We start from the raw sequence: 25,395 nt of genomic DNA, 5'->3' as shown, positions 1-25,395 counted from the left end.
CCTCTTTCTCGTTATCGCAAACCGTGCAGCATGGAGTAGCCTCAGGGCCAAGCGTCCTCTTCTGGGCTTCATCCCCAGCCCTCGACTCAGGGCAGGTGCCCAGCAAACAGCTGTTAAGAAGCCCGTGGCAGAGCTGGGGGACCAGCAGAGGCGCCTCGGAGGAGGCCACAGTGTGATGTTCAGGCAAGTGTATAGCAGCCTAGGAAGCTTGGGCGGTACGGCAGGAGGAGGCTGGGAGGAGAGGAAGATGCTGGATGGCAGGATAGGGGGCTTCTTGGGTCACTTGTCTCCAGAAACTCCTGGTGACCCCAAGCTTCAGCCAGGAGAGAGGGCCCCGGCCAGTTGAGGGGCTGGCATTCGAGGGTTCCAGGAGGAACGAGAGAGATGAGGCTGCCTCTTGGACCTGGGGTCTCAACCGGACATGGCTCCCTGCTGGTGGCCTTTGGCACCCTGCCAGGGCTCCCCTGAGCAGGTCCTGGCCTGCCCTGGTCCTGCAGTGCAGTCTGAAGCAAGTTGCTCACCTCTGATCCCTGGCTTGGGTCTGTAGTGTGCCCTGGGTGACTGCAGCCATTAATCCTGGTGTGTCTCAGGAGCCCTTTGTGAGGCCCAAGGCTTCCTGCTTCCTGCTCTTGCTGCCCTTGGATGGGGCCCTCCATTACCCAGAAATGCAAACTGGACAGCGGGGCAATCACTGGGGGGCAGGCGTGTGACTTGCTTGCCCAGGGCTCCGTATTTACGGCAGTGCTGCCTCTCCTGCCCTTGCCTCTCTCCCCGTCGTGGGCTCCTCCCTGGTGTCCACAGGGCAGGTCTGAGCGGGAGTGTGCCCCAACCCAGACACGCTGCCCCAGCCCAGACTCGGATCTGCCTCTGCTCCCACCTTGTCGTGTGGCCAGTCACTCCCCCTCACTGGATGGCTGGTGAGGACCGGACGATGTGTGGACGAGGAAGGCTGGGTTGGATGGGGATGGGATTATTTCTCTCAGGTGGTCAGGTTGGTGCAGGGGGTCCTGACGAAGAGCTGGAGGTGGAAGGCCATGGCTAGCTGGCACTCACAGGCTGAGGGGCTGGAGGTGGGTCAGGGGCCTCCTTTGAAAGACTGAGCGGTCCTCCTCATTTCCCCATCCCCTGGACCCTTCGCTGGTCCAATCTGTCTCCTCATCCTTCCAGGTCTTTCTCGATCCCGTCTGCCCACTGAGCCCTGTGGGCTTTGGACCACAGCTCTCTTTACAAGCTCACTACCTGGGTGCTCACAGCTTGCTCTAGCATCTCCTGAAGTCCCAGCCCACTCCCCACCCACATGTACCAGGACTTGTGGGGGCACCTTACATCTCCCAGGACCCTGCAGATCTCCTGGAATCTGCACACCTAGACCCATCCCAAGCTCCCACGCTGCTGGCTGCAAGTTAACACTGCCGTCCAAGGAGAAGGCACCTGGGCAGCCGCTTACCCACTGGGTGCTGGCCACTGTGGGCACTCAGGCTGCTCAGGAGTGTTCCCAGCTAGGGGTGGAAGCTGCTCATTTGAGGGAACAGGCAAGAGGCCGTCCTGCAAGTGGGGTCGGGACCCGGCCACCAGGCTCAGAGGCAGTCACCCACATTTGCGCCTGGGCTTCGTCCATTTCACGTGTTATCTGTCCATGATGGCCACCCCAGCAGGGGCCCCAAGCTTCATGGCCTGCTGCAGCCTGCGGCCAGTGGCCCTGACAGTCGTGGTTGGGCATCCTCCCTGATCACTGTTGACATGTAGGGAAGGCTGTGACTGCTTCGCTTCGGCCTCCCTGGGATGGCTTCCTGCAGTGGGCTTTTAAACTGAGCCTCCCCTCCCCGACGCCTGCTGGTCTTGGTCCTGACACCACCTGTCTCAGGTGAGGCTGGAAGCTATGTCTGGGCCTCATTCTCTGGCTACTGGTCACTTCCTCGCTCCTTCTAGATTAGTGGCTCTTAGCTCCTATTCAAGGCTCTGAATGTCCACACCGGATGGAGAGGTGGTAGCAGTGGCCTCTTGCCGTTTATCCTCCCCGGCCAGGAGCGGAGAACTAGGACCCAAGCTCTTCTGGGAATTGGCTGTGGGCTGCCCAGCCAGTCCCGGGTCACAGGAAAGTGTCCATCATCAGCTGGGCTGCAGGCAGTTCAGACAATGCTGAGCTGTTCTAGCCTCTGGCCGCCACGGGGTAAGGGAGGCCAGGAGACAGCACCGAGAGATCCCTTTATCCCTGGAGCAGGCCGGCCCCACACAGCCCCGGCCTTGTGCAGCCTGCCAGGGTCTTAGGCCCTCACAGGCCCCCAGATGCCCATAGAGGTGAAGTTCACCTGCTAAGAAAGAGAAAGGGAGATCCCTTGCACACCTGGAAGATTCACCTAGGCCTGCTCAGCCATTGGGGTGTCAGAGCCCTGCCCCCCTCCCCAGCCCAGGACCTATGGAGACCCAGCTGCCCACTGACCCTCTACGGAGGCAGGCCGGCCGTACAGGAGAGGAGGCCGGGGAAGGGGTGTGCCCCAGAGGCATCACCACCCGAGCCTGTCCAAGGGTGGCGTTCCTGGGAACCAGGAAGTAACCAGGGCCACGTCGGCGTCATCACTCTGACCTAAGGACTGGGATGCACCGAAGCGAGACCGGCTTCTGGGCAGACTGGCGGAAGGCCTGCACACAAGCATACAGGCTCCGGGGCCAGGGCCCTGCCCCGTGACTCCTTCACACACGGTTGTCCGAAGTCATTCTGTTTGCTCTGAACACATCATTTGTTGTGGGGTTGGGGCAAGGGATGCAGGGGAGCTGCTCTCTTAGCTAGAGCTTAGCACACTGAGTCAGCATTGAGTTCTCACTGAGCGTGCTTGTCCTTGAGGGTGGGGCCAAGGAAACTTGGGCCTGGGAAGACATAGACCTCGGCAGTCCGTACAGAGAGTGGTTCCCCTGGGGCGCATTTGGCCAGTATTTACTGGGGAGGGGGCTGTGGAGAGTAGGGCAGTGGCAGGGGTGGAGGGCTGTCCTGTAGTACAGTTGGGCAAGCCAAGGCCAGAGAAGAAAGAGCACTGGGTAGGGGTGCTCTGGGGCCTCAGGCCACACTGGGGCCTGTCTGTCTTTCTGTTCACACTGTGATGGTGAGGACCTCCCCCTGGGGGCCTTTGGTTCCTTCCTGCTGTCTGTTCTGGGGGAGGTGGGGTGCAAAGCAGGCACAGTGAGTCTGCCCGGCGCCTGCCACATACTTGGTGCCCACCCCCACTGAAGACAGCCCCCAACCCCGTCCCCACTGCAAGCCCTGCTCAGGCCACCTGCCCAAGACCCCAGCTCTCATCTGCAACTTGGGACTGAGACCCCAGGGTCCCTGCACTGAGAGAAGTGATTTCAGGTTAGGGGGAACATCACAAAAATCTGGGTGTGCCCTAATGTGGGAGCCACAGACCGCTATTGAAAAGGGCTCATGCAAACTCAGGCGTACCATGGGTGTAAAATACACACAGAGTTTCCAAGGCTTTCTATGAAAAAGGATGTATAAAGTAGCTCGAGTTTAACACAGTATTATGTGTTGAAAAGATAATATTTTGGCTATATTGGGTTAAATAAAATAGATTATTAAAATTTACTCCACCTGTTTTATTTTCTTTTTACATTTTTTAATGTGGCTGCTAGAAAATTAACAATTCCTTACGTGGCTCACATTAAGTGTCTGTTGGACAGCGCCACTCTGGACTCTGAGGGCCCTCAGGTGTTGACACCAGCTTAAGGAATGAGTCATAAAAGGTTGATCAGGACGATGGATGCTGTGGAATAGAGGTGTTGGGGGTGGTTTGGGGGCAAGAATGCAGGCCAGATGGAGAGCTGGACTGGGCCAGGCCTTTGGAACCACAGGGATGGAGCAGGGTGGCATTCATGAGGGGCAGCTAGGGGGCCGTGGGGGTCTGAAGGCCAAGCTGTGGGGCAGGTGCCCAGTGTGTCCCCACCACCCAGGATGGGGGAGTCCTAGTGACACCACCTCACCCAGCTCCTCAGTGTCCCCCATTTGACCCTGGGGCCCTCCCCCTTCCTTCCGGGAGGAAGAGCAGGGTAGCCTGCCAGGAGCCTGGCGCTCCAGGGAACTATGCATCATGTAAACACAGCCCAGCCGCTGGCCTTTGTCAGAGCAGGCGGAGGCCAGGCCTGGCCTGACGCACCCCAAATTCAGAGCAGAGTCGGTGCCCCCAGACTGCAGCCCGAAGCCACGTGGGTGAGGGGGCAGGGACTGGCTTTTCCAGATCCAGCCCCAGCCCCCTCCGCCCCTGGCTGGCTCCAGCTCTCTTGCTTCCCCACCTCCTCCCCAGCTCGTCTCTGGTGTGTGTGAATTATTGATGCTCCCTTCTCTCCCCTGCCTGGAAGCTGGCAGAGAAGGGAGACGCTGCCTGCCTCGCCACACCTCTGGCCATAGCAGGCCGCCAGCACCCAGAACCCGTGAGGCCATATGTATGTACACCCTGGGACCATGGGCCAGCAGGCCTTTGCACCCTTGCCCAGCCCTCCTTGGGAGCCAGTGAGGGTCGCCCCTGGGAGAGGGTGCCACTGGCTGTGGCCCCAGGGCCCGGTGTGGCAATTGGCTGCTCGCACAGAGCCGGGCTTGTGCGGGCTGCGGGGCGCTGGCGCCCACATAAGGGCATTGTTTGCCGAGGTAAAAGGGGTTTTTGTCTCCTTCTGGAGACTGGACAGAAGGAGGAACAATTTCCCCCATTCATCACTAATTCCCCCATTTGAATAGCAGCACATTGCCCCACGTTACATAGATGGGCACACAGTCCTTCCCTGCCCGGAGGCATTCCGGGCCCAGGTGGTGGGCCCTGTGTCCCTGCCCAGTCTGGGGAGCTGCTCTTCGCCGGAGCCCGGGAGGCCTGGTTTTGTGAAAATGCTCAGAAGGGGTGCATTCCCTCTGCTTCCCTGTGGTTCCGCACCGCACTTGTCCCTGTCACTGAAGCCACAGGTTGGGGGCTGTCTTGTCCTGCTGGCATGATTCTGGGCTCTGGCAGGCTGGCCGTGGGTGGGGTGCCCACCCTGGAGGGGCCCCCTGCACAGCCACGCAGGTCAGGACCAGGTGGAGACAAGAGGGTCACTTCCAGCTCCGCGTCACATGCCTGGAGGCCTGCACCCCGGAAGGTCCGACTCCAGCACTCCAGGTGCCCGTGGGGCCAGCTGGGTTCTTTCACAGGGTCATAAAGTGTCAGAGCCCAAGAGGGCGTCAGCGGCAACTCCCTAGGCTGCAGATAAGAGGAGCCAGGGAGGCGGGCTGTGCCCAAGGTCAGGAGGCAGCAAGGCCCTGCACCTGTTCCCCCGGCACCGCTCCTTTGGGCACGGGTTTGGGTCCATGACCGTGTCTCCCTTAAATCACATTGTTTTTGGAGAGGGTGGTGGGCGAGGCAAGAGTTGCGAGTGGATCAGAACCCCGCTTGCCCTGGCCTGCGATGCTGATGTTTCTCCCTGTTCCTTCTTTCCCCAGACAGTGACAGGCAGGTCTCTGGGCCGGGGCTGTGCTAGGGTGCTGGCGGTGGGCCCTGCTGCTGGCCCCTCCTGGGGTTAGGGAGGGCCACGATGAGGAGGGAGCCCCGGGGTGGTGGTGGGGGGAGGCTCCATTCCCTTGGGCCCTCCTAGGGCTAGAACCGTGGACTACTCAGAGTCCAGACCAGGCCCACATGATGCGACCTGCCTCCAGCCAGCTTTTGCAGTTAAGGAAATCATTGGGTCCTGTAACCAGAAGTCTATGGCTTTCTTTGGCTTTAGGCACGGATGGATTTTGGGGGGACTGGTCTGTGCTGGACTGTCAGCCCTGCTGGGGCTCCCTGCTGAGTGAGCTCTGCAACCCCTGGGCTGATGGCAGAGTATTTCTTCGTTTCTGCAGACGCCCCTTGACTGACTTCCGTGGGCCCATCGCGGATCGCTGTGATGGACTGTGCTGACCGGCTGGGCTCAGGGCATAGGCTCACCCTTGGGAGACACGGGGTGCCCTTGCCAAAGGGAGAGGGCTGTGGTTTCTGGAGAGACAGGAACCACCTGGGGCAGCTGACAAGGGGGCTGGGCACAGACCACAGACAGAACATGTGAGAAGGTGATAAATGCTCTGGAAAACTGGGTAAAGGAGTCAGTGTCAGAGTGGGGGCAGCGAGGTCGTGCTGAGAAGGTGACCTTTCAGCAAAGCCCTGGAGTGGGAGGGGACATGGAGTGTCCTGAGACGAGGGGACAGTAAGTGCCAAGGCCAGGGCACAGCTGGATGGGGCAACATCTGGGGATGGGGTGGGGGTGGGGTGCTGCCAGGAGGGCCCAGCAGGAGGCCTGGGGAGGGTTTGGCTTCAGTTTGGGGGTTTGAACTCAGTCCAAGGGCTGCGGCTGGATCATAGCCACTGCCAGGGTTGGTGGGGGGGCATTGACAGGTAACACTTCACCCCCAGCAGCTCCTTTAACCTGCTGGCCTTAGAGGGCTTCTGCACTTGCCCCTGACCTTCTCAGCGCTGTTCTTAGAGGCTTCTTCCATGGGCTACTTCCTCCAGAAACCCTACCCTGCCTCCCTCCTGCACAGCGCCCACTCTAGACTCCCCCTCCCCGGGGGGAGCGCCACAGAGGGCTGGTCTGGAACTCGGGCCTTGAGCTCGCCACAGAGGAGGAGGGGTTGCAGGGACAGGGATCAAGGACACAAAGCACACAAGGCTCTCCCCAGAGCCGAGTCCTGTGGACCCCGTTTGGTTTCTTGCTCCTTAGAGGGCAGCAAGCACCCCCGTCTTCCCCTGCTGTGTCCCCAGTGCCTCACACAGGCCTGACGCCCAGCAGGTGTTCGAGGCAGGGAGGGACGAGCACAGGGGTTCGTGGCCCTGTCCCTCCCCCACCTCCCCTCACCTGCCCACCTCAGATCTGGCACCAAGCTGGTCTCTGAGGGGCCCCCGGAAACCCACAGTCCAGTCTGGGAGAGTATGTGTTACAAAGTGAGAAAGCCTGTGGTCAGGGAACCAGTTGTTTGTCTTTTTCTTCAGCACCGATTTGCTGTGTTGGGCACTGTCTACACCTTATAAATCCTATTTTACTGACATGGCACCCATTTTGAAAGGAGGCGAAGGGGCATCTGCAGGGACACACAGCCCCTGCCTTCTGCCTAAAGCCTGTGGCCTCCCGGTCAACAGAGTTGCAGGCAGTCTGTAAGCAGGTTGAGGGCGGCGTGATGGGTTGAGGCGGGGGGTGCTTGTGACTTGCCTGTGCCCCCTGAGGTGGGCTCTGTGTGTGTGGCTGGCTTTCCCGGCCCCCAGGTGCAGAGTGGAGGTGGGAGAGGCTTGGCCTGCGGGTCCATGGGGTGGCAGCAGATGGAGCTTGTAAACTGGGGCCCACTGGCTTCCTCCAGGATTTTTGTTTTGTTTTGCTTTGGGGGAATTTTTTGTGGTGATAAATTGTGTAAAACAGAATTTGCCACTTTGTAACCATTTTTAAGTGTACAGTTCAGCAGCATTAAGTACACTGACCATGTCGTGTAACCAGCGCACATTATTTCCAAGATAGAGTTCGCATTACTGTAAATAGAAACTCTGCAACCATTAAGCAGTAACTCTCTGTTCCACCCAAACCCAAGCCCCTTGAGACCCTCAGATATTCTCATTCTCTGTGGATATGATGATTCTCGATATTGATATTGCACGTGTGTCCTCTTTCAATATCTGTCCGGCTGTGTCTGACTCATTTCACTTGATGCTATCATTTCCAGAGTTCATCCATGTTGTAGCATGTATCAGAATTTCATTCCTTTTTATGACCGAATATCTCACTGCATAATTAGGCCACGTTTGGTTTGTCTGTTTGTCCAGCAAGTTTCTTCAAAATGTAAACAATGTGAGTCAGTCACCAATATTTAAAAACCTGGATATTTACACATGGGTGCCTATTTCCAGTTTTCTTCTAAAAACTTGGAATACATAGCTGCACAAGGTCCAGACTCCTGGCCTTGTGGGTCTCATCTGCCCAGCCATTTCCCTGCCAGACTGGGGTGGCATCTACCTCGGAGGAGGGGCTGTGCTACCATTGGAGCCACTGCCTGTGACTCCCTGGGTGGGCAGGTGAGGTGCACAGCCCTGGGGTAAGGGTGTTGGGAGCTCGAGTCTAGGCCAGCACCCTGGGCTCCTGAGCTGGAGGGCCTGGGAAAACACACACGCACACATACACACGCACACACGTGCATCCTTAGAGCATCCAAGCCTCCTTCATGCTCATGCCTGGAGATGCACAGGGCAAGAGGGGCCTTCCTCCCTGGAGAGAATCTGGTTGGGAGGTAGGCAGTTGGGGTGCCACCTCTTGGGCCTGTGCCCACTGTGATGTGTCAAGAGGCCTTGGGCCTGATGCCCAGGCTGAGCATTGTGACATTGGCTCCCTTTGTGCCTGGTGTGGTACCCACTGACCTCCAAGCAACCCCTCCTTCCAGAGGAGGAAGGCTAGGCCCTCTGAGGTCAAGCAAGTGGCTGGTTATAGAGTGGTACAGGGTGTGAAGTCACGCCTGCCAGGTGGGCTAAGAATAGGTACTGGCCAGAGCTCAGGGGAGCTCAGACGGTCAGCCAGGATGGACGTGATCCTTGCTCTCCCATCTCCTGGGCCCTGGCAGAGACTCCCAAAACCCCAGATGTTGGGGCTTCTCCGGCAGCTAGGCCGAGCCCTGGTGGGGAGGTGGGCAGCTCTCAGGTCTGCACCTGAGCTGGCTGAGGAGGCATGACATATCCCTTGGAGGGCTGGGCACAGGCTGGGGTCGGGTCTGTGAGGACCTCTTTCCCAGGGACCGTGGAGGGAGGAGGTCTGCTCTGAGAAGGCAGCGTTGGGCCAGCCAGTAAAGGCGGACTCATATTTACTGAGCTGGACACAACAAGGCAGGCAGATTAACAGAGGCCTGGAGCTGTGAGGTTCAGCAGTGGCCAGTACAGTGGGACCTGGGCTGGGGGAGGCTGCAGAGGTCACACCAGCAAGAGTACAAACTCGCCTTGGGCAGGCTGTGGGCAACAGGAAGGTGGGGACTAGGGCAGTGGTAATTGGGCTGGTGCTGGGGAAGGGAAGGGTGGAGACAGGGGCAAGGGTGTGACCAAGGGAAGCTGGAGTGCTGAAGAGGGAACTCAGCCAAGAAGACTAGATGGAAGGTGGGGGGTGGGTGTGGCTTGGCAGTTCGGCAGCCCATTCACTTCCCATGTGTTTCAGCAGTGAGCATCTTGTGCCCTCAGGAGGACTGGCCTCTTGGCCGTAGTCTCTGCTATGCTTCTCAGCTTGGGACCGGGCCAGCATGCAGTAGGTGCTCAATAAATACTGCTGGCAAGTTTGTTTATCCCACAAATGTCTAGATTGGTCACTGGAGACACTGTCAGAAGAAAACCAGACCCATCTGTGATTGAGGAGGAGGGGATGGGCGGTGAACTTCCAGAGGGTAGCAGGGCGGCTGGCCTGGGGACTCGGGGATGTAGCTGAGCAAGGTGGGGATCTGTGGGGCGGCCTTGAGTAGAGCCTGGAGCGACCCTGCAGGAGGATGGAGAGAGCAGTGACTGCCCAGAGGAAGAGGAGAAGGAGGGGCAGCCTGGCCCAGGGGACCTGCGGCAGCTGAGGGGGAGGGGTGCCGCTGCGCGGAGGCCTTCCCATCCCCCTCCGCCCTGGGCCTTGGCTGCTTGATGGGCAGCCTGGCCCCGCCCCTGGGCAACCGGCAGGCCAGCGATTGGTTGGCGCACTAGAGCCGCTCGGTCGCCATGGGGACGCTCGGGAGGTGCGCGTGCCCAGTGCCCAGCCCCAAGGACTAAATCTTCATAATCTGCTGGCTGGGAGGGGGAGGGTGGGGTCGTGCACGACCCTGCCCGGGGGGAAGGGGTGTCCTGGGATGCGGTCAGGGCTCCCTGCGGCCGCCCCTCCCCCACCCACCGTGGTGGCAGGTGCAGAGCCGCTTGGGCACCTGGGCTTCACCAGGAACCACGCGGTACTCACCTGACGGTAACCCCGGGAGCTAGACTGTAGCTTGGGCCTCTGCCTTCTCAGCTGACCAAGCAGGAGGCAGGGGGCAGGGTCGGGGAAAGGAGCCTGAAGCTCATCGGATAGCCCCCGAGTTCTAAGTTTGTCGTCCTGGATTCCCTGGCAATGCTGTGCTCTCTGCAGCAGGGGGCGCCCTCCACAGGGCTTTGTAGGGCTGTCGCCGCAGGAAAGGCGGGATGGCCCAATGAGGGGCCACGGACAGAGCCCCTGCAGCCCTGGCTCTGGGTGTCCAGTGTCGTGTGGCCATGCGGGGAGGCAGGTCTGTGTCTACACGGGCTGGCCAGGGTTGGGCCCAGGCCTGCTTTGCCAGGAGCAGGGGTGTCACAGTGGAGCCATCCTTCAAGTCAGGGGGTGGAGAAATTCCAGGGTCTGCGGTGGGGACTTGTCCTGTGGGGAAGAGGGTGTGAAGGGGTTAGGCAGTGGTGAGCCAGGGGTGTCAGAGGACCTCTGGGCCAGTACCGGGTGGATCAGACTGGAGGCTGCAGCGGCTCATCCCAGACCCTCGAAGCTGAATGTGGCGTTTGTGGGGGTGGACCGCAGGAAGCCACCATGCCCTGCACACTTCCCTGGCTGCTCTGTTCCTGGTGGCACCGGTTTCTGGCAGCAGGACCCTGCCCCCCACCTCGGGGCTGGGGTAAGGCTTGGAGCCTCCAGCAGGGACAGCAATGCTCTCCTGCCCAGGGATGCCTGTGAGGACTACACAGGGCAAGTACCACTTCCCTGAGCTGCCCTGCCACATACCTGGGGGTGTCTCGGGGGTTGGTGGGTGCTGGGGTGGGGCCTCACATCCAGGCCTCTCATTCCAGACGACTCCTCCTCTGAGAGCGGCAGCGGTAATGGCTCCTCCACCCTGAACCCCTCGACCTCCAGCAGCACGCAGGGAGACCCGGCCTTCCCCGAGATGAACGGCAACGGCACCGTGGCCCCCATGGACTTCACCGCCAGCGCCGAGGATCAGCCCATCAACCTGTGTGACAAGCTCCCGCAGGGCTCCACTCTGGGCACACCCTCCTACCCCTCCGATGGCTGTGGCGCCGATGGACTGCGGAGCCGTGTCAAGTACGGGGTGAAGACCACCCCCGAGGTGTGTGGGGCTGTGGGCTCCCCATAGCTGTGAGCTTTGGCCACTCCTGCATACACGGCAGGGTTGTGTGAGGCTGATGTGGAATCGCATGTTACCCGGGGCTGTGGCCACCACCAGCGGAGGCAGGGTGGTGGCCGTGGCCACTGTGCCATCATTTGCCTGGGGAGGGCCTGAAACGGGAGCAAGCCCCTCACTTCTCCGCCTGCGTCCCCATCTGTGAAGTGAGGTTGTTGGCCTGGGCCCTAGTGGAGGTGGGGAGGGACCTGTGGCCTGGCCCCTCTGCCTCCAGAGCAGGGTCCGCTGTTAAGAGCAGCTGCAGGCAGGCTTCATTCAGCAGAGGCCCCAGGCTTCCCATTTGCTGACTGGTCTGCACGCTTGTCCCCATTTTACAGATGGTGCAGATTGAGGTCTTGGTGGCCTCAGGGACGTGGAGGTATAAAATCCAGTAGACCAGTCTGAGGGGGGCAGATAGATGCCCCCCATTGGGCCTCCCCCACCTTCTCCTGTTACTTCTGCAGGTCACCTCCAGACCACTAAGATCTGCAGCGTGGCCTTGGGTGTGGGAGCTACCCCGAGGAGAGGGCATTTTCTCCTGCCAGAGCTGGGGGGCCAGAGGTGCCTTCTCAGACCCCTACTCTCCTGGGCTCCAGCCGAGGCCCCTGTCCAGGTTCCTTCTCCTCCCGGGACTGTTTCCTTTTCTGCAGAGGGTGTAGGGTGGGTACCAATGCTGGCCTGCAGTGGTCTCTCTCATGGGACGTTTCTATACAAGAGTCTCTATACATTCGTCATACGGTCAGTGTACCCAAGCCCAGGCCACAGAGCCAGGACTGGCAGCGCATCGTCCTCCCCCTCCACTTTTATTTTTCTAATTTATTTTTTGGCTGAACTCTGTGGCATGTAGGATCTTAGTTCCCCGACCAGAGATCGAACCTGTGCCCCCTGCATTGGAAGTGTGGAGTCCTAACTACTGGACCACCAGGGAAGTCCCCGTCCTCCCCTCTTTGGGTCCCAGTGGCAGGCACAGCCTCTGCACGGCAGGCAGAGAGCTGGCACGTGTGAGGTGGCCACTGTGAGATGGGAGGGTGAGTGTCTCCTACAGTCTGTCTCCTCTCACCCTGGCGGAGGATCTGTCAAGGAGCGCCTGGGAATGTGACTGACCCATGGCACCTTTGACCCTCCTGTGCGAGTCTGACACAGCCTGGCGGGAGGCCAGAGGACCTGGCTGTCCCTGGCCCTTCAGAGACTAGGTGTGGTGGGTACTAGGTGTGATCGAGAGATGGGCACAAGGCCAGGGACCCTGGGAAGGCTGGCCCTGCTGGGTGTGGTCACATGGAGGCTGGTGGTGGCAGCTGCTGCCGGACAGGGCAGCAGTCAGTGTCCGTCTTTATCTGCTTGTTCATCAGCAAGAGCTGGGTACCACCTGGGCCACTGTGGCAGGGTCTGATCTGTTTCCTGGGGCTGGCTACCTACTAGAAGCTATCCTCCATGAGGGCAGAGACCGTGTCTCCAGGACACTGCCGGTCAGGACGCACCAAAGCCACAAACTTTCTAAAAGTTTGGCCTTACCAGAGCATGTGTGGCAGAGGGCAGGAGACAGGATGGGAGCTGAGCCATAAAGGATGAAAAAGAGGGGAAAAGCAGGGAGCTAGGGAAGGGCTCCTTATTCTGGAGGGCAGGGGAGGGGTCCCGTCTCTGCTCCTGCTGCAGGACAGGGTGGTTGCCCCGTGGGCTGGGCCTGGTTCCCTCTCTTCTTTCTACACACGGGCTCTGCGTCAGGCTCCCGGTGACTTCCGGGGGTGGCGGCAGACGGGAGAAGCCCAGCCTGGGAACTGCGGGGATGCTCTGGCTGATGGCCGTCTCCTTGGCTGGTTCTCTCCCAGCCCATCTGTTCCCCATCCCTGACAGACAGCACATTCGCTGCTTTTGTGACAGCTCGGTTGTCAGCTCGGGGTTGCAGCCCCTTGGGGACGAGGGAGGAAAACCCTGAAGCCAGAATGGATCTTGGCACAAACAGAAGAGGCTGGCTGGTGGCGGGAACCCTTTCTGTGTCTGCCTTTCCCTTGCATGAGGAGGCAAGTCGTGGTGTGGGTGCTGCGACCCCCTCCAGTGAGCTTCTCCAGGGCATCAGTTCTGGGGGTCCTGCCTACAGCCGCCCAGAGAGGGGCGGCCACATCGCTGTCCCCGCTTCAGAGGTGAAGGGAGCAGGAAGGAAAGTGACCCGGCCCACGGTCAGGACCTCGGAGCATGGCTCACAGGGCAGCTGGGTGTGCCCAAACCCCCCAGTCCCCACGTTCGCCGTGACCTGACCCCCTGCCCTGGCCTCTTCAGTCCCCCCCTTACAGCTCGGGGAGCTATGACTCCATCAAAACCGAGGTCAGTGGCTGCCCCGAGGACCTGACTGTGGGCCGGGCCCCCACGGCAGATGACGACGACGACGACCACGATGACCATGAGGACAATGACAAGATGAACGACTCGGAGGGCATGGACCCTGAGCGCCTCAAGGCCTTCAACGTGAGTGCTCGCCTGGGGTGGCCAGGGCGGGGGCGCAGCGGGCCAGCCCTGCCCACCGCCCGTGTCCTCCGCAGATGTTCGTGCGTCTCTTCGTGGATGAGAACCTGGACCGCATGGTGCCCATCTCCAAGCAGCCCAAGGAGAAGATCCAGGCCATCATCGAGTCGTGCAGCCGGCAGTTCCCTGAGTTCCAGGAACGGGCCCGCAAGCGCATCCGCACGTACCTCAAGTCCTGCCGGCGCATGAAGAAGAATGGCATGGAGATGGTGAGCCTCCAGCGTCCCCCACCCACCCCCAGCCCCGCTCCAGTACCTCTGGAAGCAGATACTGTGGCCTCCGGTTCACAGAGGAGCTCAAACCCCAGCCCTGCCCTGCCCACCTCTTCGCCAGGGGTCTCTGCACCCCAACTCTGGCTCCATCCCCATTTCTGTCTGCAGACCAGACCCACACCTCCCCACCTGACCTCGGCCATGGCAGAAAACATCCTGGCAGCTGCCTGCGAGAGCGAGACGAGAAAAGCAGCCAAAAGGATGCGCCTGGAGATCTACCAGTCCTCTCAGGTGCCTGCTTGCTGCCAGCTGCTGGGGGGCGTCCGCGGCCACCCCGCAGGTCCCAGGCCCCGGGTGCAGTGGGAGTAGGGAGGGCATCCTCAGACGGGGAGGTGCTGGGGCGGGCGGGGAGGCCGAGGAGCCCAGACACAAAGCCCTTGCAGACTTGGGAAGGGCCTCTGGACTTCATCTCGAGCCCCAAGAGGGTCTTCAGCCAGGCAGGAACAGATCAAATCTGCCTGGAACACAGATGAGAGATGGGGGTCTGGGGGAAGCCCTGGGCAAGGCAGCCAGGGAGAGAGGCAGAGCTCTGCAGGTCCCCACACTGAGTCCCAGCAGATCTGGGGCGACTGTCTACCCCCCGTCCAGGAAGCTTGGTCAGGGCTGGCTGCCTGAGGTTCCCCAGCACCTCCCTTCCGCCCCGCAGGACGAGCCCGTAGCCCTGGACAAGCAGCACTCCCGGGACCCCACAGCCATCACCCACTCCACCTACTCACTGCCAGCCTCCTACTCCCAGGACCCCGTGTACGTCAACGGTGGCCTCAACTACAGTTACCGTGGTTACGGGGCCTTGGGCAGCAACCTGCAGCCTCCTGCCTCCCTCCAAACAGGAAATCACAGTAATGGTGAGTGTGGGACACCAGGCTCTGCGCCCCCTGACCAGCAGCCTGGTGGGGGCGGAGGGGAGGGTGGGGACAGAGGGTGCCGGGAAAGTGACTCCTCTGTGTTACAGGGACTTAGCCGTCCTCAGATCGGAAGGCAAGGTTAAAATAAACTGCTACCTACCACTCCTCTCGCCTCCCAGGAGGCTTGCTGGGCCTCTCCCTGGTTCCCTGCCCCCGCCCGCCACTGCAAGCAGAGTCCCAGCGCTTTACCTGGCACTCATCTTACTGAAAATAACCAGGTCTTGTGCCCAGGTCTCCAGCGTTGATGGCAGAGCCAGGATTCAGCCCCAGGCAGGTCACCTCCCCCACCAGGCCACAGGTCACGACCTCAGGTGTGAGATGAAGGTTCAGGGGAGCACAGTGGGGCCCCGTCTAGGTCACCTGGGGGAAGCGAGTGGGTTGCCATCTGTCCCCTCTCCACCCCCAGGTGCTCTCTGTAACTCTTCCCAGGTGACTGATGCAGACCGGACACAGATCAGTGTCGGAGAGAAACAGCCCCCCAAAGATACAAACCTCCCCATGGAGCCAGGTGCTGCCCTGAGTGGGGGCCTCGGGCCCTTTCATACGGAGGCCTGGGGGTGGGAGCGACTGGGGAAGAACAATGGCCCCGTGGAGAGCAGCCTGGGAGCTGGCAAGGACGGCTGGGGGCGATCCTGGGGCTTCTTGGGTCAGGCATTTGGGTTTTGTTCTATGTGTGGTGGGAGCCACAGATAGGCTCAAAGCAAAGGAGACTGTGAGTTGTGCTGTCCACCCTTGTGGTGAGATTTTAATGTGGAGGCCAGGAGGCCGAAGCAGCGTGCTTTGGGGGCATTCAGAGGTGAGGAAGAGCCGATGGTGACAGCAAGCTGCTGCTTGAGGAGTAGGTTAGAGGAAGGTGCCGCCCGGAGGCCAGGGAACTCTGGTTCTAGGTCTTGGCCGAATGTGCCTGAGATTTCCTCTCAAGCCCTTGTCCTTGGCCGCAGGAGGGAGACCCCTCGCGGGTCCCTTCCCATGGCAGAGAGCTCAGGCACCCGCCATTCCCCTGGCTCCCCACCACTGGGAAATATGTGAGGGTCCCTGAAGGATTCCTGCCTGGGCTTAACTTCTCATCCTTCCTAATGCCTCTTAACCTAAAATAAGAGGCTGCCTGGCCCTAATCCCTGAGGCTGAGGCCAGAGTGGCCGGCTGCAGGCAGGGTAGGGAGGGCTGTCCCAGGCGGGCTGCTTTCCTTCCAGGAAGAAGCACTGTCCAGCAGCCCTGCTGCGTGGGGACCCGGTTAGAGTGGGTCTAGAGAAGGAGCTGCGGCAGGGAAGTTAAGAGTCCCTGTCGTGCCCGGGGAGAGCCCTTCTCAGGCGGCAGGCGATGGTGGTAAGCCCCCACCTGGTGCCACACAGCAGGGCCGGTCTCAGGGCACAGCTGCCAGGACTCTCCACCTCTCTACTTGCTTGTTCACACTTGCCAGAGAGGCTTCAAGGCGGGCCACTAGCTCAGTCTCCCCTGGTTCCTTAGGCGTGGGCAGTGAGGTCACGGAAGCCAAGTTCTGCTTGCTGACCTCCTGCCTGGGGCAGCCACATCCTGTTTGGGTCCGGGACTTGGAAGAACACCGCACGCAGCCCCAGTTCCACTGCCCTCCCAGCAACAGCCCTTAACGTGGGGTCAGTCAGTCTGGCGTCTTGGTTGGGTAGTCCTGTCAGTGGGTTAGAGCCCCTCACTTAGCTCATGAGTGGATCAGGGAACCCAGATCAGCCCAGATAAGACTGAGGCTCGCCTGTCTTCCCTGGGGTGCTGGGCAACTTGCCCTCTAGCAACACCCTGAGTAACCAGAGCCCCCAGGGAAAGACAGAAGGACGGCTCTGAGCCCAGGAGTAAACAGGACCATGCTTGGGGGTGGAGGGAGGAAAGAGAGGAAGCCCAGGGCCAGCTCACGCCGATGTGGCAGGTGCCTCTGGCCTTCCACTGCCATCCCCAGGCAGTGTCCTGAGGGCACCTAACCCTGCAACAGCCAGGACCCAGTGCAGAGTCCCCGCCTGCTTCCAGCCTGTCCCAGCAGCCACCACTGTAGGCACCAGCCACCTGCTTGGCTGCTCTTCCCAGCAGTTCACACCTCCAGTCCTCCTTCCTGCATTTTAATAGACTTCCCTCGACCCTCAATTCCAAGCATGTTCCTTAGCAAGCCAGTTCCTAGGACCTCCTACTTATGGCATCCCTATTCTCTGGTTAGAGAGGAAATAGCCCCATGTGACAAACCATCCCATCCTAGACTCCAACTTCCTTCCCCATATGGGGGCTGAAGCAGGTTCCCACTACCGATAGTCGTTTCCAAAATTGCTCCCAAGATGTTACTTCCAGTCTGTCTCCAGTGCCAAGTTTATCTATCTCTATAGCAACATAAAAATTGCCACTGTAGGGAGCTCCCGGTGGTCTAGTGGTTAGGATTCCAGGCTCTCCTTGCCATGGCGTGGATTCAGTCTCTGGTCATGAACTGAGATCTCACAAGACTTGTGGTGTAGCAAAAAACAACAAAAAACTGCCACTGTAGATGCAATGATGAGTGAAACCAGCTGTCAGAACCAATGGGGTAGTGAGGAGCTGGCTTATCAGGGAGAACAGCCTCAAACACCCATGTGAACCTCAGCGCAGGGCAGGGCACAGGGACCTAGTTGGGTGAGAAAAGGCCTCCCAGGGAAGCTCCAACTCCTACACTGAGCTCCAGACCCTCTCCTTTGGCTTTCTTCTTGCTGAATGCCTGGAAAGAACGCTCTTCAAATTTCAGGCATTTTTGTGTTTCCTGGAAGCCCTTTCCCAGTGGCCCTCCCATAGGCTGAGCAGCCCTGGCCTCACTGCTCGTGAGCCATGGTTCACCAGCATGGCTCAGCCCCATAACAGCCTCTTGGTGGTGCAGCTGAGGGCCGGGGGCCCAGGGCAGTTAGGAGTTGCCTAGAGTGGCCAAACAGGCCTCCGGTCCGGGTTTCTGACTCCAAACCCACAGCCCACCCCATAGAGCTATTTGGGAAAGACAGAGAGAAACCCCCGCCTCCCCGCCACCCGCACACCTCCCCTGTATGTTTCAGTTAGATTGCAGGCTCCCTCTTGGCTGCCATTGTTCACAAGCAAAGGGGAGGTGATTTCTCTGGAGGGTACCTCTGGGTCCCATCTTACCTTTCAACCCTCACACGCCCACCCTTTTGAAGCACTCGGGGCACAACCATGGAGACAGATGAGGGTCTCGGGGCCCCCGGAGAGAGGAAAGGATGCCCCTCACCTCACCCTGGCTCCCCTCTCTGCAGGGCCCACGGACCTCAGCATGAAAGGCGGGGCCTCCACCACCTCCACCACGCCCACGCCCACCCCCTCCAACAACAGCACCAGCCGGACCATGCCCACTGCCCAGCTCAGCCCCACCGAGATCAGCGCCGTGCGGCAGCTCATCGCCGGCTACCGAGAGTCCGCCGCCTTCCTGCTGCGCTCGGCAGATGAACTGGAAAACCTCATTTTGCAGCAGAACTGACCCTGCGGCTGGTGGAGTGCACTACCCTAGGGAAGGAGGCTCTCCCAGCCCTGGACCGGCTTCCCGCCTCACCAGTTTGGTACCTTCTGTTTTTTGAAAGAGGTGGATCCAAAAGAGCTGTTTCTAAGCCACACTCCAAGCGCCTGAGACTCTGGGCACAAGGACACTTTTTTTTTTTTTTGGAATCTCACCACACGGGTGCTCTGACCTGCTTGGAAGAGGCCAACGGGGCAGCTTCGGAAGGGCTGGGCTCCTCCTCCCCGACGAGGCTCTGGGGCCACAGCTCTATGTAGAATCATCTTCGTGGGCCCTGATGTTAGACCCCCCAACCCCCAGATAATTACCTTTCAAGTCTTAGGTGAGCAGAATCGCATATTTATTGAGAAAAACAAAGTGGACCCTTTCTTCCTCTCCCCTTAGTAATTTATTTTTCTGAAAATGGATTCTTTTGTGTTTGTACAGATTGCCAGTCTGTGTGTGTCTGATCAGAAGGCTGTGTCCCTGTGACCTAATGTTCCATATCACTACACTGGCGCGGGCTGGGGGCCGGCAGGGCGGGGCGGCGGGGGCACCGGGCCGGCCGGCCCTGAGTGCCTAGCACCGCCAAGCAGCAGGGCCTCACCCACACCCACTGCAGAGCAAAGACAGAAAAAAGTGGCTCCCACCCCCCCACCCCACAGACACCCCAGGCACACGGTCACACACACCCCCGCCCCACAGACGCCCCAGGCACACGGCCACCCGCATTCTACCTCACACTCCAGCGTGGGCTTTTCCAGGGTGTGCCCCGAGCCCGTTCTGAACGGCTGTCTCCCACCTCCCCTTCAAGGGTGTCTGCCCGGGAGCTAAGTCCAGAGGGGGAGGCCAGGAGCTGGAGCCCTGGGAGGACCTTGGCCTACGAGAGTCACCACTGGCTGTCCCCTGGCCTCGGCGCTTGACGGGACAGAGAGCTGGGAGATGGCAGCTGGTCAGCAGGGCCCTTGCCCTCAGCCTGCCCCGGGGACCAGGTCTGCACACTTCTCTGTACAGGCTCTGGCCCCTCGGACACCTGCAGCCTTGAAGGGCCCCCGGTTTCTTCAGGGACCCTGGCTGTCAGAAAAGGCAGCTGTGAGCTACCAGGCGGACTGCAGCTCCCTCCCCGCTGCCCCCGTGGTTGGAGTAAAGGGACCATCAGAGAAATGGAGAAGCCACTGGGGTTCTCCAAGGATCAGCCCTTCTGAAGGGGCCAGTCCTAGAAGAAACCCATAATCCCTGGAGTGTGAGAAAGGGCAAACAAAAGGCTGGCCTGGTTTCCTTCCTCCCCAATAGGCACTTCCTCTTGCTCAGTGCAATACCTACCAGTGCTGCTAAAACCAGGGATTTGCCCAGACCTCACAAGGCCCACAGGGCCTCTCCGTGCAACACTCCGTAGCCATGACAGCAGCTCTCTGCTGCGCGCCCCTGCCCAGATGGCAGAAGCCCTCTGTTGCCTTTCCTCCCTCAGAGCAAAGAGGTCCCAGGGGAGCCCGGGCCAAGGGGACCCTAGGATCGAGCCACTCGACCCCAAAGCAGGCACCCCCTCCCAAACCAGCTTTTCTGCAGCCAGCCGCCTGCCGGCACTGTGGCAGACCGCCCTCAGGAGGGGTAGGGAGAGGGCTCCAGCGAGGTTGCCTCCCCCTCCTCAGATCCAGGACTTGAGCTGTGGGCCCCGGATTCCAGAAAGTCGGAAGGGCAGGGGGGTCCTGCCCCCCTGCTTGCTTCCAGCCCCTGGAGGTTGAGGGTGGCCTTTTCTCTCTCAAGTGGCCTCCAGCACCCCACGTGGCCACACCACCTCTGCCTTCCATCTGACCAGTTCCCAGACTCCGGTCAGGACACCGAGACCTGCCGCCCTCAGCACAGCACAAGCTCCGGTGCCCGAGGCCACCCCCACACCCCAGCGTCCACACGTCCAGCCCCCACCTGCTCAGTACTACTCCCGGACGTTTGAATTTATGTAAATATTTATTTTTGTGTGTGAACGATACTACGAATCAGTAGATCTTTTGCAAAATGTTACCCCAGGCAATTTGTGAAAATCTTAATGTTGAAAACTGGCAGAGACAATCGCCGCCTTACTTAAGAGTTCTTGATATCAACTGCTTAACATGTCGTTTCTCCTCCCGGAGGCAGTACCCGGGCCAGGCACTTATGGTTCGCTTCTCTTAAGAGACAGGAGTGAGAAAGATTGGGGAAGGGGCTCCCGCCACCCCCGACACAAGGGATTCAATGTGAAGATCGGTGTAGGCTACAGTGTGGAGCCGTGATTTTGAGTCAGGCTTGTCCTAACTGACCACCTTCAGCAGCCTGAGCGCTGCTGTAAACAGCGTAGGTTCAGTGTGTGTCAGAGGAAATGAGTGCTAGTGGTCGGGGTCCACTGGGGCTTCCAGAGCCCCTCCAGGACAGTGGGCCCGTCACGCTGACCCCACCTCTGGTGGGCTCCTTCCTGGTGAAGCTCTCGTGATGGCAGGATCAGGAGCAAGTTACTGTGTGGAAACAGGATATTCCATTAGCTAGTCCAGTCAGGGAACTTGTTCAGTTTCGTTTTTGTTTTAAAAGACACAGCGTCAGCCCCGTCCCTCTCCTCCTGGCTTGGGAGAGCACCAAAGGCTGGCTCTGCTGAACCTCACTTGCTGCTGTTCCCCCACCCCGGGGACTGCCTGCTCCCCGCGGGAGCGCCCACAGCCAGTTCTTAAGGAGGGCCTCAGGGCACAGATTGATGATTTGGGATCCTAAGTTTAAAAGGAAACGCTAGAGTAGTACACCAGTTCCAGAGTCTTCGCAGGGGGCTCATCCCACGAGGTTGGAATCAGAGGAGAAGTGGGGACTTGGTCTTAGTGGTGGATCATCTTAGTAGACCAGGAAGAGTATAACCCATCTACAGTTCATTTTGTCGTCACCACTCAGCTTATACCCGAGGACAGTGTTGAGGGGGAGGGGGACCGGCAGGGGGTTAGAAAGGTTTTAGAGGATTTTAAACAGGAGGAACCCAGCCATCCCGATCCCCAAGGGCCACTTTCCACTACAGGGGTGGTTATAGGATTAACTACCAGTTCATTTTCAAAATGCTGCTTTGAACTCAGAGGGTTGATACTTTTAATTTGTAATTTTTTGTAAAACTTTTTACAAGATAGTAAAGTATTTCACCAGAATACCAGTTTCAATCCGTCCATGGTCTGATTTTTATATAATTTAGTGGTGCTTTAGAAACTTTGTTTTTGTTGTTTATGAGCTAAACAGCTCAGTCCTTTTTCGCCTGTATCTACCTAAGACCAATGTGAACCTTTGTATTTTTGCTCCTAATTTTGGACTCAGTGAAAGTGTACTGTTTACATGTACAGATGCCCCAGTCCCTGTGTGTCCTGCAAGACTCGCTCCCGAGGAGGAAGGTGCACCTCACTGAGCTCATCTGCTTAGCAAAGCCACAAAACAAAAACCTCTCACGTTTTACCTACGTTTCCACCTAAAAACAAAAACAAAAACCCTACACCACACAGAACTCAGATTTGCTGAAAAATACTTTTCTAAGCTCAGAAAAATCTCTGTGCGGCAGATGGCCATATGCCTGTGTCATGTGGTCCATTGAAAAGCAAGGCTCAGAAGGGAGACTTATGGTCGGCTGCGGGTGGGTAACCACGTGTGCTTGTGAGGTGGGACAGCAGGACTTGGCCACAGAGCTGGGGAGGAAAGAGCTCTTCTCCTGGCAGCCTGGGAATGGGGAGGTCATGCTCACTCACAGGACCTTTAGGATCAAGCCACCCAAGGTTCAGGGACAACCCAAGAGGGTTGCCAATCCCTAGACATATTTGGGAAGAGGCCAAGTTCTCTACCTGAGATGAGTTTTAAGACTTTCCGATGCAGATGGTAGAAGCATTTCTTCAGGGTCCCCTGGAGGCATGACCTCTGGGGAGGGGCAGGGGGCTCCAGACAGGAAGCATATGGCACTTAAGGCAAACAGCAGATGGCACCAACTTCTAAAGGTGACTCAATTACTTCGTCAGTGGCTTCACCTCTAAATTATATTTTTACAGATATGCACCTATGCAACTTAACGTGGCTCTTCTAAGCAGGTGAGGACTTCCTCCTCAACGCTCTATAAAAATGATTTGTGTTCTCTATAGTGAGTTTTTCCAGTAAATGTGGCTTAATATTTTAATTCTTAGAATGTGTCTTCTTTATGTGATGCAACTCAATTCTGTTTCGTTTGTGGAATGACTAGCACAGGCCAACTCCCTCTCCCCTCACTTAACAAAAGACCAATGAGCTGTTAATCGAGCTGTTATCTCCATGGTATTACTTGCTAAATGCACTGATTTCATAAGTATGTGGAATCCTTTTTCTTTTGAATCTGTATATCATATATAAGACTGAATCTACTTAATAAACACTGAATAACAAACCGAATGCTTTATTTCTATGGTGTCCTGTCCACAAGATGGCCAGCCAGTTCTGTTCCCTCCAACTTGTTTGGCCCCCAAAAAACCCTTCAACCAGTAGCCAATAAACTAGCATACAGAAGATCCTTGCTAGATTTTGAACAAATGAACTTTTTTTGGCACCTCACCCATCAGAAAGGGAAAGAAATGGACCTTTCCTGGTCCTTGTCACGTGCGCAGCACAGGCACATACCAAATTGAAATCTTGTGTCTCATGGCCGCCTGCCCAGGGAGGTGCTCTAGCCCCACTTGCAGGTGAGGAAGAGGGCACGGCAAATGCACGCCTCACCTGAACGCGGCCAGTGCTCAAGCAAGGTCTTAGATGCGGCCGTTTCCCCCAAACCATCCTTTCCCTACTCCCATCCCCAGCAAGGGCGCAGTTCTTCAATGGGCTGAAACCAGACTCAGGCGGCAGTTTCTAAGTGCAGGCTGGGGAAACCGAGGAAACACTGTCCCTGGTCCTGAACCATTGGGACTTGACACTCCATTTGACCAAAACCTGGGATCTCATCTTAAAGGAAGCAAAAGAGCTGCTTTTTCTTTCAAAGACGTTGACTTGTGTGCAGCCTTTTTTTTTTCATCCTACATATAATTGAGGTTAAACTTTAAGGAAAACTTGCAGCAAATGACTGGGGCCAAATCTGACTGTCACAAGTTTAAAAGCAATTCTGCATGAGTTAAAAGCATAAATACAACTGTTACTATTGCATGCATGCACACACACTATATGGCAGTTGTTCTGACAACATTTTTTTGTAATGACAAAAGAATCTTTTTAAAAAAAAGTGAAACTGTGCAGTAGCCAAATATATCAAATAGATAAAAGGAGAGGAGTCCACAGTTCTAGTCTAGACCCTGGGACTACAAATCCCACACCCCCTCCTGGGACAACACAGTGGGCCACACGCACGGAATCTGCACTGGCCCAGTGGGAAGCACTTACCTCCAGATGACGTCACAGCAGTACGGACCCTGGGATCCGAGGAGACGCTTGTGGACAGAGAAGGGCTGGTTCCAGTCTGGCTCCTTGAAACGGGGCTCCAGAGCACTGGTATGGCGTGGAGAGTGCAACATCAAACAGGTGCCCCTGGCGTCAACAATGAGCTCAAGGCCACTCAGTGACTGAGCAGGCGAAGCTCAGCGTACTCGACCAGGGGGGTGGGAGACTGTGCCTGTAACGCAGTTTTAAAGTAATTTAAATGCATTGAGGAAGCTCAGTAGTTACAGGAAACTGAAGGAGAATCCCTTGCAGAGGGATGCAAAGTCCTCTCTCCCCTCTTCTGTATAAACCCAGCTCTTACTAGGTTTAGTGTCAGTCAGCGGGGTTCTTCATTCTTCAGTGAGGAGCTCCAGCTGCCAGGGCAGGGTGCAGGGTGCTCGTAACCCATCTGAAATAATACAGAACACTTTGTGCGTGCGTGTGTGTGTGTGTGTGCACGCGCGCATGTGCACTCCTGGGGGAAGAAGGTCCAGAGCTCCCACTTGGCTCTCAAAGGAGTCTGTGTTCCCGAGAAAGTTAAGAACCACTGCACTGACAGCTGTCACTGTTTTCCTTACAGAACTTCCATCCACCCCTTCTGGTTCTCAAGAGATGTTCATTCCAGGCTCTAAAAATGATGTGCAAAGACATGAGGACGCACAGATCACTGGCACTGTTTGGTTCCAAATATTAACCTCCAGGGTCACAGAGCCTATCTGCTCCATCAATTTAAATGACACCCACCCACACATACAGCCCGGGCCGCCTCCTCTCAGGGCCCAGGGCAGGCAGATGCTTCAGTCCCTGAGGCCCAAGGGACTGAGTGTACACACACACACACACACACACACACACACACACACACACACACACACGAACACATGTACATGCAAGCACCCCTCTCAAGCAGGGTCTGACTTTCACATGAGCAGACTGAACATGAAACCAACAGATGACCCTGTGCCAGGCCAGCAAGACAGCACTCCTTCCAAATTCTGAAAGTCTGTTTTCTCGTCCTTTGGACCATGAGTTAAGCAAGCATCTCCTCCCAAGGACCCACCTCTAAACCCAGGACTACACACTCAACCATAGAGAGATGTCTGCTCTGCCTGCACCAGCACTCAGCACACCACATGGGTCCCCTCTCCACAGCTCCTCTCTGGCGTGCAGGTCAAACAGGCACCAGGAGCTGTACTGTGCTCTCCCGTGCATGCAGAGAGCTAGGGTCTTGGCCTTGGGCAAGTGAACAGGCTGGAGCACCCCCTAGGCACCGCACACTACAGTTTTATGAAGTGGCAACTAGTAACCCAAATCAGAGATGAGAGAGTTACCAGAGGTTGAGTGACTTGCCCCTACCACGGTACTGGCAGGCAGCCAGGCCCTCTGGAAACCATTCCACCCTCCTGATGAGATGCAAGTCTTTGCGTTCTAAGCAGCTGCAGAAGTGAGCCAATTCCGAGACGTGAAGGCACAAGCACGTCACCACCAGTCATCTGACACCACAAAGCCCCCGACCTTGACTTCTCCACCCACACCTTGATCAGATAGCAGCACCACAGAATTACAGCTTGTTACTGCCCCACACGCAAGATCTACTTTCTCCAATTCATGGGAAATGAATGGATAGGTACTTGAATTAACCTTTAAAGTCAAAGGTCTTCTATCCACTCAGGCTCATCAATCAGCACC

General features: G+C 57.8%; 1 protein-coding gene across 5 annotated transcripts in view; it reads left to right on the top strand.

Moving 5' to 3' along the window:
* The window catches only part of NOL4L (nucleolar protein 4 like), a 131,258-nt gene extending 108,563 nt beyond the window's left edge, over positions 1-22,695 (top strand). For 4 of the 5 annotated variants that reach the window (XM_070801487.1, XM_070801489.1, XM_070801490.1 and 1 more), the window contains 7 exons: positions 10,785-11,062; positions 13,391-13,576; positions 13,651-13,842; positions 14,014-14,136; positions 14,552-14,750; positions 15,217-15,318; positions 18,056-22,695. In XM_070801487.1, coding sequence (XP_070657588.1) covers positions 10,785-11,062; positions 13,391-13,576; positions 13,651-13,842; positions 14,014-14,136; positions 14,552-14,750; positions 15,217-15,318; positions 18,056-18,276 — 1,301 coding nt within the window. In that variant the 3' untranslated portion in view covers positions 18,277-22,695. The remainder of the gene's footprint in view (positions 1-10,784; positions 11,063-13,390; positions 13,577-13,650; positions 13,843-14,013; positions 14,137-14,551; positions 14,751-15,216; positions 15,319-18,055) is intronic. The other variant, XM_070801488.1, reaches the window with a different exon arrangement.
* Positions 22,696-25,395: the final 2,700 nt, after the last annotated feature.

Source organism: Bos indicus, chromosome 13 (assembly GCF_029378745.1).
Source record: "Bos indicus isolate NIAB-ARS_2022 breed Sahiwal x Tharparkar chromosome 13, NIAB-ARS_B.indTharparkar_mat_pri_1.0, whole genome shotgun sequence".
Lineage (NCBI taxonomy): Eukaryota > Metazoa > Chordata > Mammalia > Artiodactyla > Bovidae > Bos > Bos indicus.
The sequence above is the reverse complement of the archived record's forward strand: the minus strand, read 5'-3'. Positions and strand labels throughout refer to the sequence as shown.